Source organism: Aptenodytes forsteri, unplaced genomic scaffold, assembly GCF_000699145.1.
Source record: "Aptenodytes forsteri isolate BGI_AS27 unplaced genomic scaffold, ASM69914v1 Scaffold50, whole genome shotgun sequence".
NCBI classification, from domain to species: Eukaryota; Metazoa; Chordata; class Aves; order Sphenisciformes; family Spheniscidae; genus Aptenodytes; species Aptenodytes forsteri.
The window spans coordinates 3,004,122-3,018,588 of NW_008795126.1; the positions used below are offsets into that span (position 1 = coordinate 3,004,122).

A 14,467-nucleotide genomic window follows, 5' to 3' on the forward strand; every position below is an offset into this window, starting at 1 on the left:
TCTTCCTAACGTCATTCATTTGGATATTGCTTTATATTACACTATACACTTGCTAACAACTGACTTTGCATAATAGGAAACCAAAGGAATAATTTGGAATGAAACAGGAAAATGATTGTATATAGATAACAGATCATATCCAAAGCAGTATGAATCTATTCACAGCTATAAGTATCTTAATTGATTTAAAGGAAGCTCTATGGTCATGTTCTCTCCACTGACTTCTATATTCTGCAGATCTCATCTTCTTGTAGTAATATATTAACACAGCACACTGTTAAGTAACACTGGATAAGTCTGTTGCATTTGTCATCCTACTTAAAAGAAACTGTTACTTTGTGTAGATTTGTAGGAAGAAATTTTACAAATTAAAGGTACCAAGCAAACAGAAATTCTGGATCCAAATGTCCTGTTTTACCAATCTGAGATTACAGAATCAGGCCCTACATCTTGTTAAGGTTAAAATTTGGCCCTAATAAGAATGCAGAGATCAAGGGTTTGTTCAAAAGTATACATTCAATAAGAAAATAGCTTTTTCAAGCTGAACAGATTGAATAGTTATTTCAAACAACTGAATTAAACCAAGACAGAGAAAAGTCAAGGTGGATACCAAAATCCTTTCCATTAGTCAAGTCAGGATACAGAATCATCTTGGAAGACTGTAAAGATGAAAGTTAACAAAAAATCAGTATAGTTTCATGAAAACCATGGAGAACCCAGCTGGGCCCAATGCTGTTTAATATCTTCATAAGTGATCTGGATGATGGGATCAAGTGTACCCTGATGAAGTTTGCTAATGATACCAAACTGAGTGGGGAAGTGGACACTTTGGAAGGGACAGCCTCCCTGCAGGAAGACCTGGATAGGCTGGAAGAGTGGGCTAACAAGAACCTTATGAAGTTCAACAAGGACAAGTGCACCTGGGAAAACATAATCCAGGAGTGCAGCACAGCCTGGGAGCTACCCTGCTGGGGAGCAGCTCTGTGGAAAGGGACCTGCGGGTACTGGTGGACAAACAGTTCAGTAAGAGTGAACAGTGTGCCACTGTGGCAAAGAAAGCCAACAGGATGCTGGGTTGCATCAACAAGGGCATCACCAACTGTGTTCAGTTTTGGTCCCTGCTATACAAAAAAGTTGTGGGCAGGCTGGAGAAGGTGCAGAGAAGGGCCACAAAGATGATCAAAGGACCTGGGAACCCGCCACTGTTCAGCCTTGAGAAAAGAAGGCTTAGGGGAGACCTTACCACCATGTTCCAGTATTTAAAGGGTGGCTACAAGGAAGATGGAGACCCCCTTTTTACAAGGAGTCACATGAAAAAGATGAGGGGTAATGGGTACAAGTTAATTCTAGGGAGTTTCCAATTGGACACAAGAGGAAAATTTTTCACAATGAGAACAATCAGCCATTGGAATAATCTCCCCAGGGAATTGGTGGATTCCCCAACATTGGATACTTTTGAGATTCAGCTGGACAGGGTGCTGGATCATCTTGTCTAGACCGTGCTTTTGCCAAGAAAGGTTGGACTAGATGATCCTTGAGATCCCTTCCAACCTGGTATTCTATGATAACTGAGTTAGGGAATGGCAATTTAACAACTATTATTCTACGTCCCTAGAAGGGGCTTTCTGGCTGCTGCTGTTGATGGCACTCTTCATTCACAGTATGCTCAGTAAGACCAGGTACAGAATCACACCCTACATGTGATTCTTAAAACATGAACCTGGGAGTTTACTTGGGTCAAGGAAGCTGGAACAGGCCTGGAGTTTTGGGGAGATTCTTTGGGTTTGTTTTTGCAGAGCTGACTATAATTAACCATTTAAGAAAAAAAAAAACAACATTATGGAAATGTGTCTAACATCGGCCCTCATTAGATGAAATAGCTGTTGCATCTAAAAATAATCAAACATTTTCCTTAAACTTGAGTCTAAAATTCAATTAGTGTGCCAATGAAAAATTAGTTGCCAGGGTTTTATTTCACCTCAGTTACTTTACATAGGTAATTTACTGGCAGGGACAGACTTGCTTCCCCCCTCTACTTTCATCTGCACAGTTTAAGATATCAACTTCTGAGATAAAATTTAACACAAACAATGTGACAGTTAAACTGCAGTATACTTTGCTGAACAGCTTCAAAGCATAAAATCTCTTCTGTTTGGTGCTCTCCTTAAGGTCATTAGTATGATTTATTATGAAACAGGAAATTAGGTACTGGATATTTCAATATTGGGCAGAAAATTTAATTCCATTGTTGCCATAGAACTGCTTTATCTCCAACAAACTTGTAACCATAGTAACTAGATTAGAAACTATTCCTCAAATGTTTAAAAATTCTTTTATTCTTGTTAACAACACCAAACCCTGAAAAATAATGGTAAATTCTTATTATTTTCCAGTTTTCCAAGGCATCTGCTGCTCAAGTATGATTCTTCTGAAAGATCTTAAGTAAACATAAGTATTTTCACAAGGCTTTCCATTAAAATTCTGTTAGCTTAAAGAGAACAAATGTATTCTGTTGGAATTGTTTATGTGACTCTCAATATTTAAAAAAAAAAAAAGGGAAGTTTGAAGAAAGACCTTTCAGAAAAAGAGATAAATTTGAAGTGCTGTTTTCACTTAATGGTTTGTTAGGACATCAAATACATATCCTTTAATGAAAATTAATATGCTGTAGTTTAATAATTCATGTACTTGCATCGAAAGCCCTTTAATTTAATGGAGTGCTGTTCATTTCATTACATTCATTGCTGAGGTTGGTTTGTATTTTTCCATGAAGGTCAGAAGTTTGCCATTCCTTCATGCAAGCCATGAATCTGATCAGATGTTAAACTCTGACATCTCCAACAGTCCGTTCAGGTCCAACTCAGCAGGGTATTACACATTTTCAAGAACATTAGAATAGCAGGAAACCTCTAGGTATCTGTTCTTTCACGATCAGAAGCAGCCGTATTATGCAGCTGTGATCGTATATTTATCAAATTTTGCATTCCCTCCTCAGTACTTCTGTTGGAAATTAATTCCTCTTCTCTGGGGACTAGAAACTTTTCTCCTAATCTTCTGCCAAAATTTATATCCATTAGTTATTACGCCAGTATTTTCCTTTCTCTTAAATCATTACACTCAGTCTGGATTTACAGAAAACACTTACTGTGCTAGGCTGAACAAATTGAGCTCAGACATATATATTTCTGCCCAATCTTACTGTACTAGTACCATAACTTGATTTTTCTCTAATCCCAATCTTTTTTCTTGCTGGATTAGAGAGAGCTTTATTTATTACAATTGTCTTTATTGCCTAAGTGCTATTCATCAATAACACCTTCCCCATCCCTCCCCCAGCTTTCTGTACATCTTTCTACCACTCTTTTTTTGCTGCTTGTTTATGGATCCTCATCTGTGGATGTGCCTTTTACCACACAGAATGATAGACACACTTCTGCATACTTTAGCTGAGTGCTCTCCTTATATGCCATCAGACCTTGATGCAAGAAACTAGAACTCCTTGTACCTGAGTAATTCCATCTACTCTCTGAAAAAGGTCCTCACCCTGCAATGTTTCCCAGGAGCCAATCATTCCAATATCTCCCTGATGGCACCACTTTTTCAGCTGTCACTGAAATATTCTTGCCTTCTGGACAAGTCAAAATTCTTGCTGATGACCACCTGCCCTTTTCTGAGCATACTCTTTGGCACAGCCTGATCATTACATCTGATGTGGTGATGATTTGAAAACAAACAAATGGATATTAAAAAATAATTTAAAAAAAATCCAATGGATTTTTCCTGTAGACCTCAGACCCACTTCTAGTTCCACAGTAAGAAACACATTCCCTTGCTTTTGCATTATTTTTAGTAACTGACATGAAGATTCAGACCAAGAACTGAGATTCAGACTTTTACCAACCGAGAAGTTGGTAAGGAGTCACACAGATCTCTCTCTTGGTGTTGGAAAGGCTTTTAGGTATATCTCCTCTGTTCCGCACATCATTCTGTTCTCTGTCAGCACACACCATTATCTTCCAGACTTGGACACCCATCCTACGTAGGTGCTTTCCCTCCTCCATTTCTTTTCAGACTCTCTCTCCCCATCCCCTCATTTTCTGCCTAATATTCCAGTAGAACAAATGCACTTCTTAATTCAGCTTTTGTTTCACCGTTGTTCTTGTTCTTCTTTTGTCTTTCACATGTCCTCCTCTAATATACAATCCTTCTCTCTAGGTTCTCTTCAAAGGATGGTGGATCACGATCATCTCTCTTTACACTTCTATCACCTTCTTTTCAAACTTTTGCCTGAAATTTGGCATTTTTTACAGCTGCATCTTTAGTACTTAACACTTCTCTTCTGTGAAGCATATAATTTATCATCTATAAATAGCCTCAATCATATAGCCACTCAAAAATAATAAGCTTCCAGCAGCTTTTCCATCCAGTTATCTTCAGTTTCCTCCCCTCTTCAGTTTTTTTCTGTTGCTGTATTAACAGACAAGCTGTGTTTTCTCTTTGCCTTAAATTCACAGCTCAGAAGAGGAAAAAAAAAAAACCACCACACCTCCTCATAGATCTTAACGATTTCTATCCTGTTTGCTAGCCTGCGCCACTTTTTCTCTTGAGCTTTTGTTTAGGTCAGTCCTGCCATCTAATTGTCATTTGGCAGCTAACTGTTCATCAGCCCAGATCAAAGGCAGGGAGTATATATATACACTATCTAATGCAAAATATCTGAACAAACACCCTCCTTCCAAAAGGACAAAACAGCCAAGTAACAAAGAAACAAATTCTCTTACTGGCAAAAAAAATAAGGTTTTGCTTTTTCGTCATCCAGCAGTTTCCTGCAAAGTCTCCTGTGTACCTCTCTGTGTCTTCTGCACTTCTCTAAGCATAAAAAGTCTTGCCAATTTTTATCAGGCCACTCGTGGTTTCCAGATCTTTTGTGTGAACAATTAAAATATTCATTCTTATGAAGGACAACTCCTTTAAATTAAAGAATAGAACCATGGATTAATCATATGTCCATCAATAAGATCCACAGCAAATCCTTTCAGCCTATATTAAAACACTCTCACCTTGCAGATGTCCTTCTCTCCTAATGTCTGGAAGAAGAGCTGGAACTTGTTGACCATCTCCACAATTACCTTCCTACACTTTGAGCTCTGCATTAGTGTAAGGATTAAACTTCAAAAAGTACCATCATGCAGTTCATCACCACAGTTAAAGTGTGTCTGGAGACTGTCATCCAATAGATGCATAGAACCACCACTCAAATTAGTCTTAGAAAACATTTCCATAGCTTAGTGGTGAATAACCTATCACCATAATTACAAGGTAATCCCGCATCCCACTGTTTTGTACTTCATTTGACTTGATATGGACAAATAAACTGGAAAAGTAACATATGGAGAGAGACTAAAAATTGAATATCATATCCCTGTGCTATATCAGCAAGAGCTAAACAAAACACATCAATAACAGTCAACAGTTGTAGCTTGGGCCATCTGGTCACAAAGGCCCATATTACCAAGACTGTATTAAAATATTTTAATCTTACTAGTTTCCCTCAGGAATGAAGGATAATATGCAAAAGCTTAAATTCTGCTAAAAGGTGAGATTCCTCTACCTACAAGCACAGCACGTCTATGATAGTTATTTAATTAAGAGATACCTTAATGAAGGATGTGCAAATGGCAAGGTAATAATCTCATTCCTAAATGAGTATGCTGGAAAGCCAGTAACAGCACAGAGAACAGCCTCTACACATGTATTTCCTTGTTAAGATAAATACTAATTTGAATATTTGTTATTAATTAAAACAAACCAATTTTTTCCACTTGTCCAGTGCAATATCTCCTTCCTGACTTCTATTACCAAACCTTAATGAATAAAGTCCTCTAAAATCCCCATGTTTTTTTGTTTATGCTATTGTTTCCTAATGGTGAAATAAAATGTCATTAATTGTTCTCCCCCTGCTCTCCTATTTTTGCACATCTGCCCTGCTCCCAACTAAGTGCTAATAAGCAGTTCAACTGTTGGTGGCTGCTGCAATCACTTCCAAACAACCTTGTGCATTTCCAGGCAACATAGCATGGGTTGGAAAGCAAGAGGCAGTCGGGACAGATGAATAAACTACACGGGTAATTTGCTAAAGCAGATGAAAGAAAGGGAAAATAACATACTCAGGGTGCAACTGGAAACCTAACTTTTATGTGGACCTCCAAACCGGACCACATGATGGTATCAAACAGAACTAGTCATAGCTGAAATTATCACTATCCTATATTTCATTCAGTCAGGAAAGCTTCACATTCCTGATGAGAAGAAAATGTAACATTGCAGTAACAAAGATGAAAGCAAAACAAAAGTTGGAATTCTTTTTCACACAGGAAAATGTGTGGTTATCCCCCTCCCCCCCCCTTATTGTATTGGAATTCCTTGTTCCTAAATGATTTTATTGCTATGTTTATTGCTATGTCTGAATAAAATATAAACTGCCCCACTGTGCAATCTCACAGAGATTTGACCGGGAACACCCGTTACAGAGGAGCTCAGAAGGACACCGCTCACGGTGTTGGGGGGCAGACAGGGTGAGCCCTTGTGAGCCCCTGTGGTATGAGACAAACTCTGCTGTTCCCATCACAGCAAACCTACACGAGTCCTCAGCCCTGACTGCTGGCAGTTACATGACAAAAGCTTGATCCAGAATCTGCTTTCCTTTCTTCTTCCTTCTCATTTTTAAAATTCTATTCTAACATGCAAATTATCCATTCTCTGTATGTTTTCTCTCTTCCCCAAAACACTATAGAAACCACAGCTACTAAATACATCTGCAATGTCCCTTCACAGTGATTACAACAGACCAGAGATGGCAAAGTTTAAGTTCAAGAGAAATTCATACACATCAGATGCTGTAATTCATCAGTCCATGTAGTGCCCTGCTGAGGCTTCTGAAGATAATCCCCAGAATGTTGCAGCAGAGAAAATGAATGTGTTTCTTACGCCTCACAGAAATGGTCAACTAAATGACTTTTTGCAAATTCATGAAGCCACGTACAGTTCACAATAAACATCTAAAGTTAAATGAGACAGATGATCAACTTTTTCTACAGTTTGTGCAGGATCTGAAACAAGTACATGAATTAGGTGTCTAAGGCTCCCTAGATTAGTACAGACTATTCTATTTCTGAAGACTTCATGGCCTATCTTATGAAGATCTGTGACATGTCAAAAAGACCTAAAAGAATTGCTTTTCTTTTCAGCATTAACTCCTACTCATTTTTTTTAGTTAGGGAACAATAGACTCTTTTCCCTACCATCAGTATGTCTGAGGCTCCAAACCTTTTTGTTTATGCTTTGTTAAGTATTCAGCTGCAAATTACTGCAGTTGACCTAGAATATTTCATTCCATTATTTTAAATATCTCTAAAATTTTTGTCTCACTTGACATATATACACTCTATGTTACTACTTGCAATAGCCAAAATACTCATGTCTAGATACCTAGATTAGAAATATACTGAAAAGAAATTGTATTTAGAGACTTTTAAAACTGATTACAGCTCCAAGTATTTCAAGGTGCTGATCATTTGCAGTTCCTATAATTTAAACATTAGTTGAGGATAAGTATCTTAGGGCCTTTGAAAAACAGACTGCCAGATACTTTTACACTTTTGTGTTTGTACATCATCTAATGCACTTGCAATCCCTGACTAGCATTTCAGGGACAATAACAAATCAAGATGACAACATGCTAGGAAAACGTCTAAGTACAAATAGGACCCAATTCATCTCATTCTGCTTAAGGAGCCTTAGTTACCAGGACTAGCATTCTAAACTCTCAATAAAAATACTTAATGAAGGCACTTCTAGAGAGCAACTCAGACTACTTCAGATCTAAAAATTCAGTGTTCATGAGCAGTAGAGGTGGAAGGTTGCAGTGAGAAATAACAACACAAAAAAGACAGACTATAGATCTGTGTATAAGTAACATTTTTAATTCTCTCAGTGCTTTAAAATTGCACAACAGAAGTCTTAAAAATTAACTATTTATCACTAACACGTTAACCAACAATATTTACTTTAGTTATTGATCATTAATTCTCAAACACTGAAATGTGGAGGGAAAAGTTCATAAATGGCTTAGAAAGTTTAGGACACATCAAAAAATACTTCAGGAAGATAGAAAAACTTACGGAAATTTATGAGATCAATATAAATTATTGATGGGGAAAGGGGAGAAAATTAAATCTTCATAGATTATTCTTTCTTTTTACTGATAGGAAAACAACTTTTCCTAATTATTAAAGTAACTGATTAGGTGCCAGCTGGCTAAATTACACATCGATTGTAGAGTAAAATTCTGCCCTCGAGCTGTGCATTTAGCTCCAGCAATCATATCAGTGGGAATTAGGAATAGACTCCACAGCTGTACAGGCCATCATGTCATTAACACACCTACTAAAGTCAGAGCAACGCCTAGCAGTCCCTGTTTCAAAACTGCCAACATGCAAAATATATTCATTTAATTACAACTTCTGATGCCTAAATGGCCATTTGAACAATTATTGGTATTTCACTTTTAATGATTTTTGTATATACGAGCTGCATATCTGAAGTTCTGGACAAGTGTCTTTTAGAACTCTCATCTGTCTGGTTGCCTGCAGATACAAGAAAAACTTTACACTTCTTTGTCAGACCTTTGCAAACAACAAAAAATAAAAATGAAAACACCTGCAAAGACAAAAATAAGTCTTTGGACACTAGAAATTAACTAAGGAATGAACAAAAGACAGTTTTACATGTAATGCCTTATGAAGGTACTATCTACTGAAGATAGCAGCTGCATGAAAACATACGTCTCTGATTAATGCTTTTTACCAGAATGTATGCTGTTAAAGTCTGCCAGGAATACAAAGCCATTTTCATCTGTCTACACAATATAGACAGCACAACAGTCTTCTCTGTTCAGTTTTATGTTTCTTAATTTTGTCTGGGACATTACTACGAACATGACAGGCATTCCAAAATTTTAAGAGAAATAGATCAATTACTTAATATCAAAATTTGATCCAGTTCTTTGTTGACTTACCTTGCCAACAGATCTGGGGAATGGTGGTCTTTGATTTTCAGGAATTAATATTGGAGTTGCCAAAATAGCCCTTTTTTGTCGTGGAATTCCAAGGTTGCCTTCTATCTTAAAGATTTCCTAAAAAAGAAAAAGACCAATTACAAAGACTTTCAAAATAATATTCAGAGTTGTTATTTCCATTCCCTGCATCTTTAGGCAAAATTAACATGAACTACCATATTATACATTTTGCATTATATGTTTTCCAGCAATCAGTGATAACATACCAAACTATTTATTTAAATCTGTCAGGTTACCCCACTTATTACAGTGACAGTGGACAGGCCATATTCATTTTGTATTCCTGTAGACTAGTTTTAAACCTAAGCAAGTGTGTCTACCATGCTAACCTGACAACTGCTTAAATCATAAATCTTAAACAAGGTGTGGCTTACCTCAAATACTTGCATGAGACCTGTAAGAAGCCACACTTTAAATGTCTGACATAATTTTCACATCTCAAGTCACATCTATACTTGGTTGCTTCTCAGTCCAGGCTTTTAATCAAACAGAACTCACAGGTGAATTTGCTGAGACTGTCCCCAGCTAATGAACTCTCAATAAACACCAAAAGCTTGTAACTTAAAAATAAAAATAGACACCAAAACCCAGGTGTAAGTTAGAATATCAGCTAGTAGGGGTTTTTTGTGTTGGGTATTTTGGGTTGTTTGGTGGTTTGGTTTTTTTTCTTAGAGAAAACAATGCTACTATATGAGAAAGAACAAAAGTAGAAGTGGTTTATACATAAGCCTTCCTTTTCCTGCTGCGTTTTCTGGAGTATTTAGTTCTAGCTGAGCTTCAGGCAATTCAGCACTTTATGAGCTACACCAATCTCTTCACAGTGGCCTCTGGCCCCTAGAAAACTCTGTCCGTCACACCTTTGCCTTCTCTTCCCTTCTGTTCTCTGATCATCCTCTCAGTGCTCTCTCTGCATGAGCTGCAGTCTCCCAGAGACCACCCCTTTCCTTTTGCTTCCTCCTACAGTCTCTGCAACTCTTTTCTCCAAGCACAGTTACTACCAAGGTCAAAAACAGCCTCTCCCCATCTCTCCCAAAGCTCTCCCCTTGATCCAGGCCCCCCCCCCCTTTTTTTTTTCGGGGGGGGGGGGACGGGACGGGACGGACGGGGACGATGACACACGAGACAACAAACCACAACCCACAAACAAACAAAAAAAACAATGCACAAATTTGTACTGTGTTGGGAATCGTGAAACTGGAAAAGATTTAGATCACTACTATTCATCCCAGTTGTCGTGACGGTTTTACAAAAGAAATCATAGGTTGAATTAAATGTCTAATTCCAATAAGGTAGTTACATCCTACACATAAATCCTACAGATAACACTTTTCTCTGCTTTCTTAATGCAGAAACTCCAGAAACCTAAGTTTCTTAGTCAGTTCTGGAATCCATGTTTTTGTTTTAATAGCTGCTACTTTATTATATAAGGAGAGCTCCATCCCTAGGCTCTATTTTTATAAAACTGCAAAGCTGAATGAGTTTTCTTGGTGGCACGATCTGGACATCCATCAGTCAAGAACTCCATAGGCTGCTCCTGCTGCCATCTGTATAGGTGCTTCCCTTCTAATGAGTCTGTCATCACCAAAACACTGCTGTACTCTACTAACTTTAGCATCACTTTTCAAATTTGACGACAAACAGCAGCAAGGGAAACTCAAGACTTTATCATGTCTAAAGCCAACTGTTGAAGTCAAAGAGCAGTGGAAACCATGCAGAGAATCGTTTCTCACAATTTTACCAATTTTCAAAACTTTTTGAGGCTCACCCTGACACAGAGTTCCCATCTCTCCCAAAGGCTTTGCCACTTCTCTCTAATCTTTCAGTCTGCAGGCCACTTGGGTCCCTATTTTTGTCTTTCAATTCCTCTCCCAAAAGAATTTTCACTAATAAAAATTCATGAGAAAGTTCAAGATAAAAACATTTGAAGTATCAAATAAAGAGGAAAGAGCTGAATTCTGTCCAAAGGCAAATGCACAGAGCAGCAAGCTTTCAAAATCACTTATGCTGTAAACACAGCAGTTTGGCTGGCATGTGTCTGTGATGTTCCTAAGGAGAGTAAAAGTGACTACCAGCGTGTCTAAAAGGAAATATCAGTTCTTTAGCTCAACAGCAGCAGTGCTCAACCGATCACAGTTTTCACTCGTGCTAACTCCTACCTTCATGGTTACCCTTCAGCTCATGAAAATGTAAGGAACAACTCCCAGATGCATGCTCTTTGGAAATGAGCAAGACATTTATTCAGATTTACATCTCTTTGTATAACAGAATCATAGAATAGTTTGGGTTGGAAGGGACCTTTAAAGGTCATCTAGTCCAACCCCCCCTGCAACGAGCAATAGGACAACTTCAACTAGATCAGGTTGCTTAGAGCCCCGTCCAACCTGACCTTGAATGTTGCATGTTTCTTTCTATGCTAGTTTGAGGAGTAAAAGCAATTTTCAGATTGTTCAATATCTAGATCTCCCAATTTTGGTAGTCATAGACCCATAAGCAATTAATTCATCACTTTCTCATGACAGGTTATCTTTACACTTTCCCAGAAGATCCTCAAATGGAAGAAAAAGACAAATTATATTCAATGAATCAACACTGCAGTCATTAAGACAAAGCAGCAAAGCTCTAAAGGAAAGCAGAAGGGTGGTAAGACTTGAGGCCTTCAAGTCCAGATTTCTGAGCGGGACTTTGGAACAAAAAAGGAGAAATAGTATTATTTGTTTGTTTGTTTTTAAACACAATTGGTCTGTTGCGTAGAGAAGAAAGCTTCAGCAGATTGGGCACAGAAATGTAAGCACTTCTCTGAGTATGTTTCACACTGTTTATTCTTCAAATCTCACTGCTGGTTTTTAAATACCGATTTCTTCATGATGATTTCTCTCTCTCATCATCCCCTAGTGTCTAACAGCAACATGACCGATTAAATGAGTAGCCAAAAGCATTGCTATAGAGTGCAGGTAAACAGAAAGGAAGAAAAGGTCAAGAGTACTTCACCAACAGGTTTAATAATTCAGTGCTGTTTGTGGTTATCATAATGATTTCCCCATTTGTAAAGAACAGGGAAAAAGAACGAACATTTTGTTTAATGCCAAGCAGCTGCAACTGATGGTTTGATCCTTGACCAGTATATAAGACAGAAGCCAAAGGATCTGAAATTACACGTGCACTTAGCACCTGATTCAACAGTCAAAACACTGAAAAGATTCCCATTCATGGGTGGATATATTGCATATATAATAATTTTTACTTAATTCACCTATTTAATTTCTTGAAGAAGCAACTCACAAGGGATATGAAATTACTCCAGATAGAGTTGGTAATTTTGCTTCAAATTTTCATACAATATCAGGCTAGCATTATAACAGGATTCTTTTGCGCCTTGACACAAGTGAAACCCACAAAGGAGTTTTCCGTCATCTTTGCTGGAACCAGCTGATCAAAGACTATAGTACCTACCATGCCTTTGTAGCAGCCATGACTCCAGACAAGTATTTATGTGCCAGGAGTCTGGAGCTGGCAGTCTTGAGAGCCTAGAATGGCATGTCCCAGATCGGTGGTGTTTAACCAGCACCCAGAGAGCCAATGGCCATGATTACCATCTGCTTCTCCCACGTCTGCTGCTTTGTACAACAAACAGAAACCTAAGATGTGTGTCCAGAAACATCCATCGACAAGCAAAATAAAAAAAAGTTATAATAAATATATACCTTCCTAAGAAAAGTGCACCAAAAATAAAAATTCTGGTTTTCTGATTTTTTTTTTTTAAACCAAAATGGTAAGAGATAAATCCTACCAGGTTCTTTATTTTTAGTATTTAACTGCAATATCACATCTGTGATCACTATCTTTCACCTGCTATTTTCATGAACAGTGGATTATCTGATCAGCATCCAACTATCATTTCACTGTCCACCATTTCATAACCAGCTTTTACATCCTATTTTTGACTTCATTAAATTCCCTTTCTAGACGTGGAATCAGTACAGCAATGGTTGAGCACCCAATATGCTGATTCACAGGCAACAAAACTTGATTCCCTATTCACATAAAGCAAGCAACAAACACAGCCTCCCCATTTTTCCAGCATTTAGGTTAGGCTTTTATTGAAAGATGCCAGTCTGCCCAAACTATGATGCTACGCAAGTTGCAATTTCCCTAGGTCCCTTGAGAACTCTCCACTCTGTTTTGTTTTTCTTTCTTTTTACCAGGGGTTCTTGGGAGCATTGCAGTACTTGAATATTTGAACGAATGGCCTAGTCACTATCCAGTAGCAGGCACCATTACTCTTGGCAAAGAAAATTTCATTAGAACTTGTCACGGGAATAAGGTGGCTGAAAACTGATATCGATTTGTCACAATAAGGGTTGGAAACATCACTGGAGTGGCAATCTGTAATCCACTATGGTGACCAGAAAAGTGGTTGAGTTTCTGGCCATTTAGTTGTTTTTATATACTAAGCTTGATGGCATAAAATGGGGTCAGTCCCAAGTACAAAAAAAAAAAATCCAAAATTAATTGGATGCTTGTTGCAAGAAAAATTCCTCTGAAATAGCAAGTGGGATGTGGTATTCAGTGGTATATCAATCTTCCTACAAAATAACATCACTACATAAGACTGAAAAACTAAAACTGCATGCAGATCAACTTAAGAAAAAACAATTTTTATATAATTCGCAGCTAAAATGTCATATTTGTGCTGTAATACTTAGTTGCTTTATGTATGTTATTTCTATCATCAGAATATTTTTTATTATCAGCAGTATTAATAGTTAATGATTTCTAAAACATGCCAAAACAGAAAAATATTTTCTCATGTTGTTAATAATATGAAAATCTAAGAAATGTGCTGGAACTTGTAAGTTAAAGAACAACCGTTTAAACAATTAATTAACTCAATGAATAAAGTTTGTAATTGTAAAGGTCGCATACACACAAACATCTGCTCAAAAGTAGTCCATCCTCAATGCCTGTTAATGTCACCCTAAAAATCACATTGTATACTTTAGAAGAACAAACCCACCTAAAATCTAGCATGCTAAGGGGAATCAGGTATATCAGAGCACATAAGCTTCCAGGCTTGTGCAGCATGGTCAGATATAACATCTGGGTAATGGAAATTGCCGGTGGATCTTGATTTACTTATGCTGGGTGTTTCTATTATTATAATTGTTACATAAATAGAGAGGCAGATCCTTACACTGCCTAACTGATATACCCATTAACTTCATAGACACTTGGTAATCTCAGACTACAGCTTTGCTACTGTGCCATTCAGCTAGCTGCGCTACATGTATTTTTATAGGATGGAGGTTCCTTTTATCTTTAGAGTAGTCAAGA

The 14,467-nt window shown here is 37.6% G+C and overlaps 1 protein-coding gene across 2 annotated transcripts in view; it reads right to left on the reverse strand.

Moving 5' to 3' along the window:
- The window catches only part of CDH13 (cadherin 13), a 550,600-nt gene that overhangs the window by 332,816 nt on the left and 203,317 nt on the right, over window positions 1-14,467 (reverse strand). For both annotated transcript variants that reach the window (XM_009277294.1, XM_019471535.1), the window contains exon 4: window positions 9,077-9,193. In XM_009277294.1, the coding sequence (XP_009275569.1) occupies window positions 9,077-9,193 (117 nt within the window). The remainder of the gene's footprint in view (window positions 1-9,076; window positions 9,194-14,467) is intronic.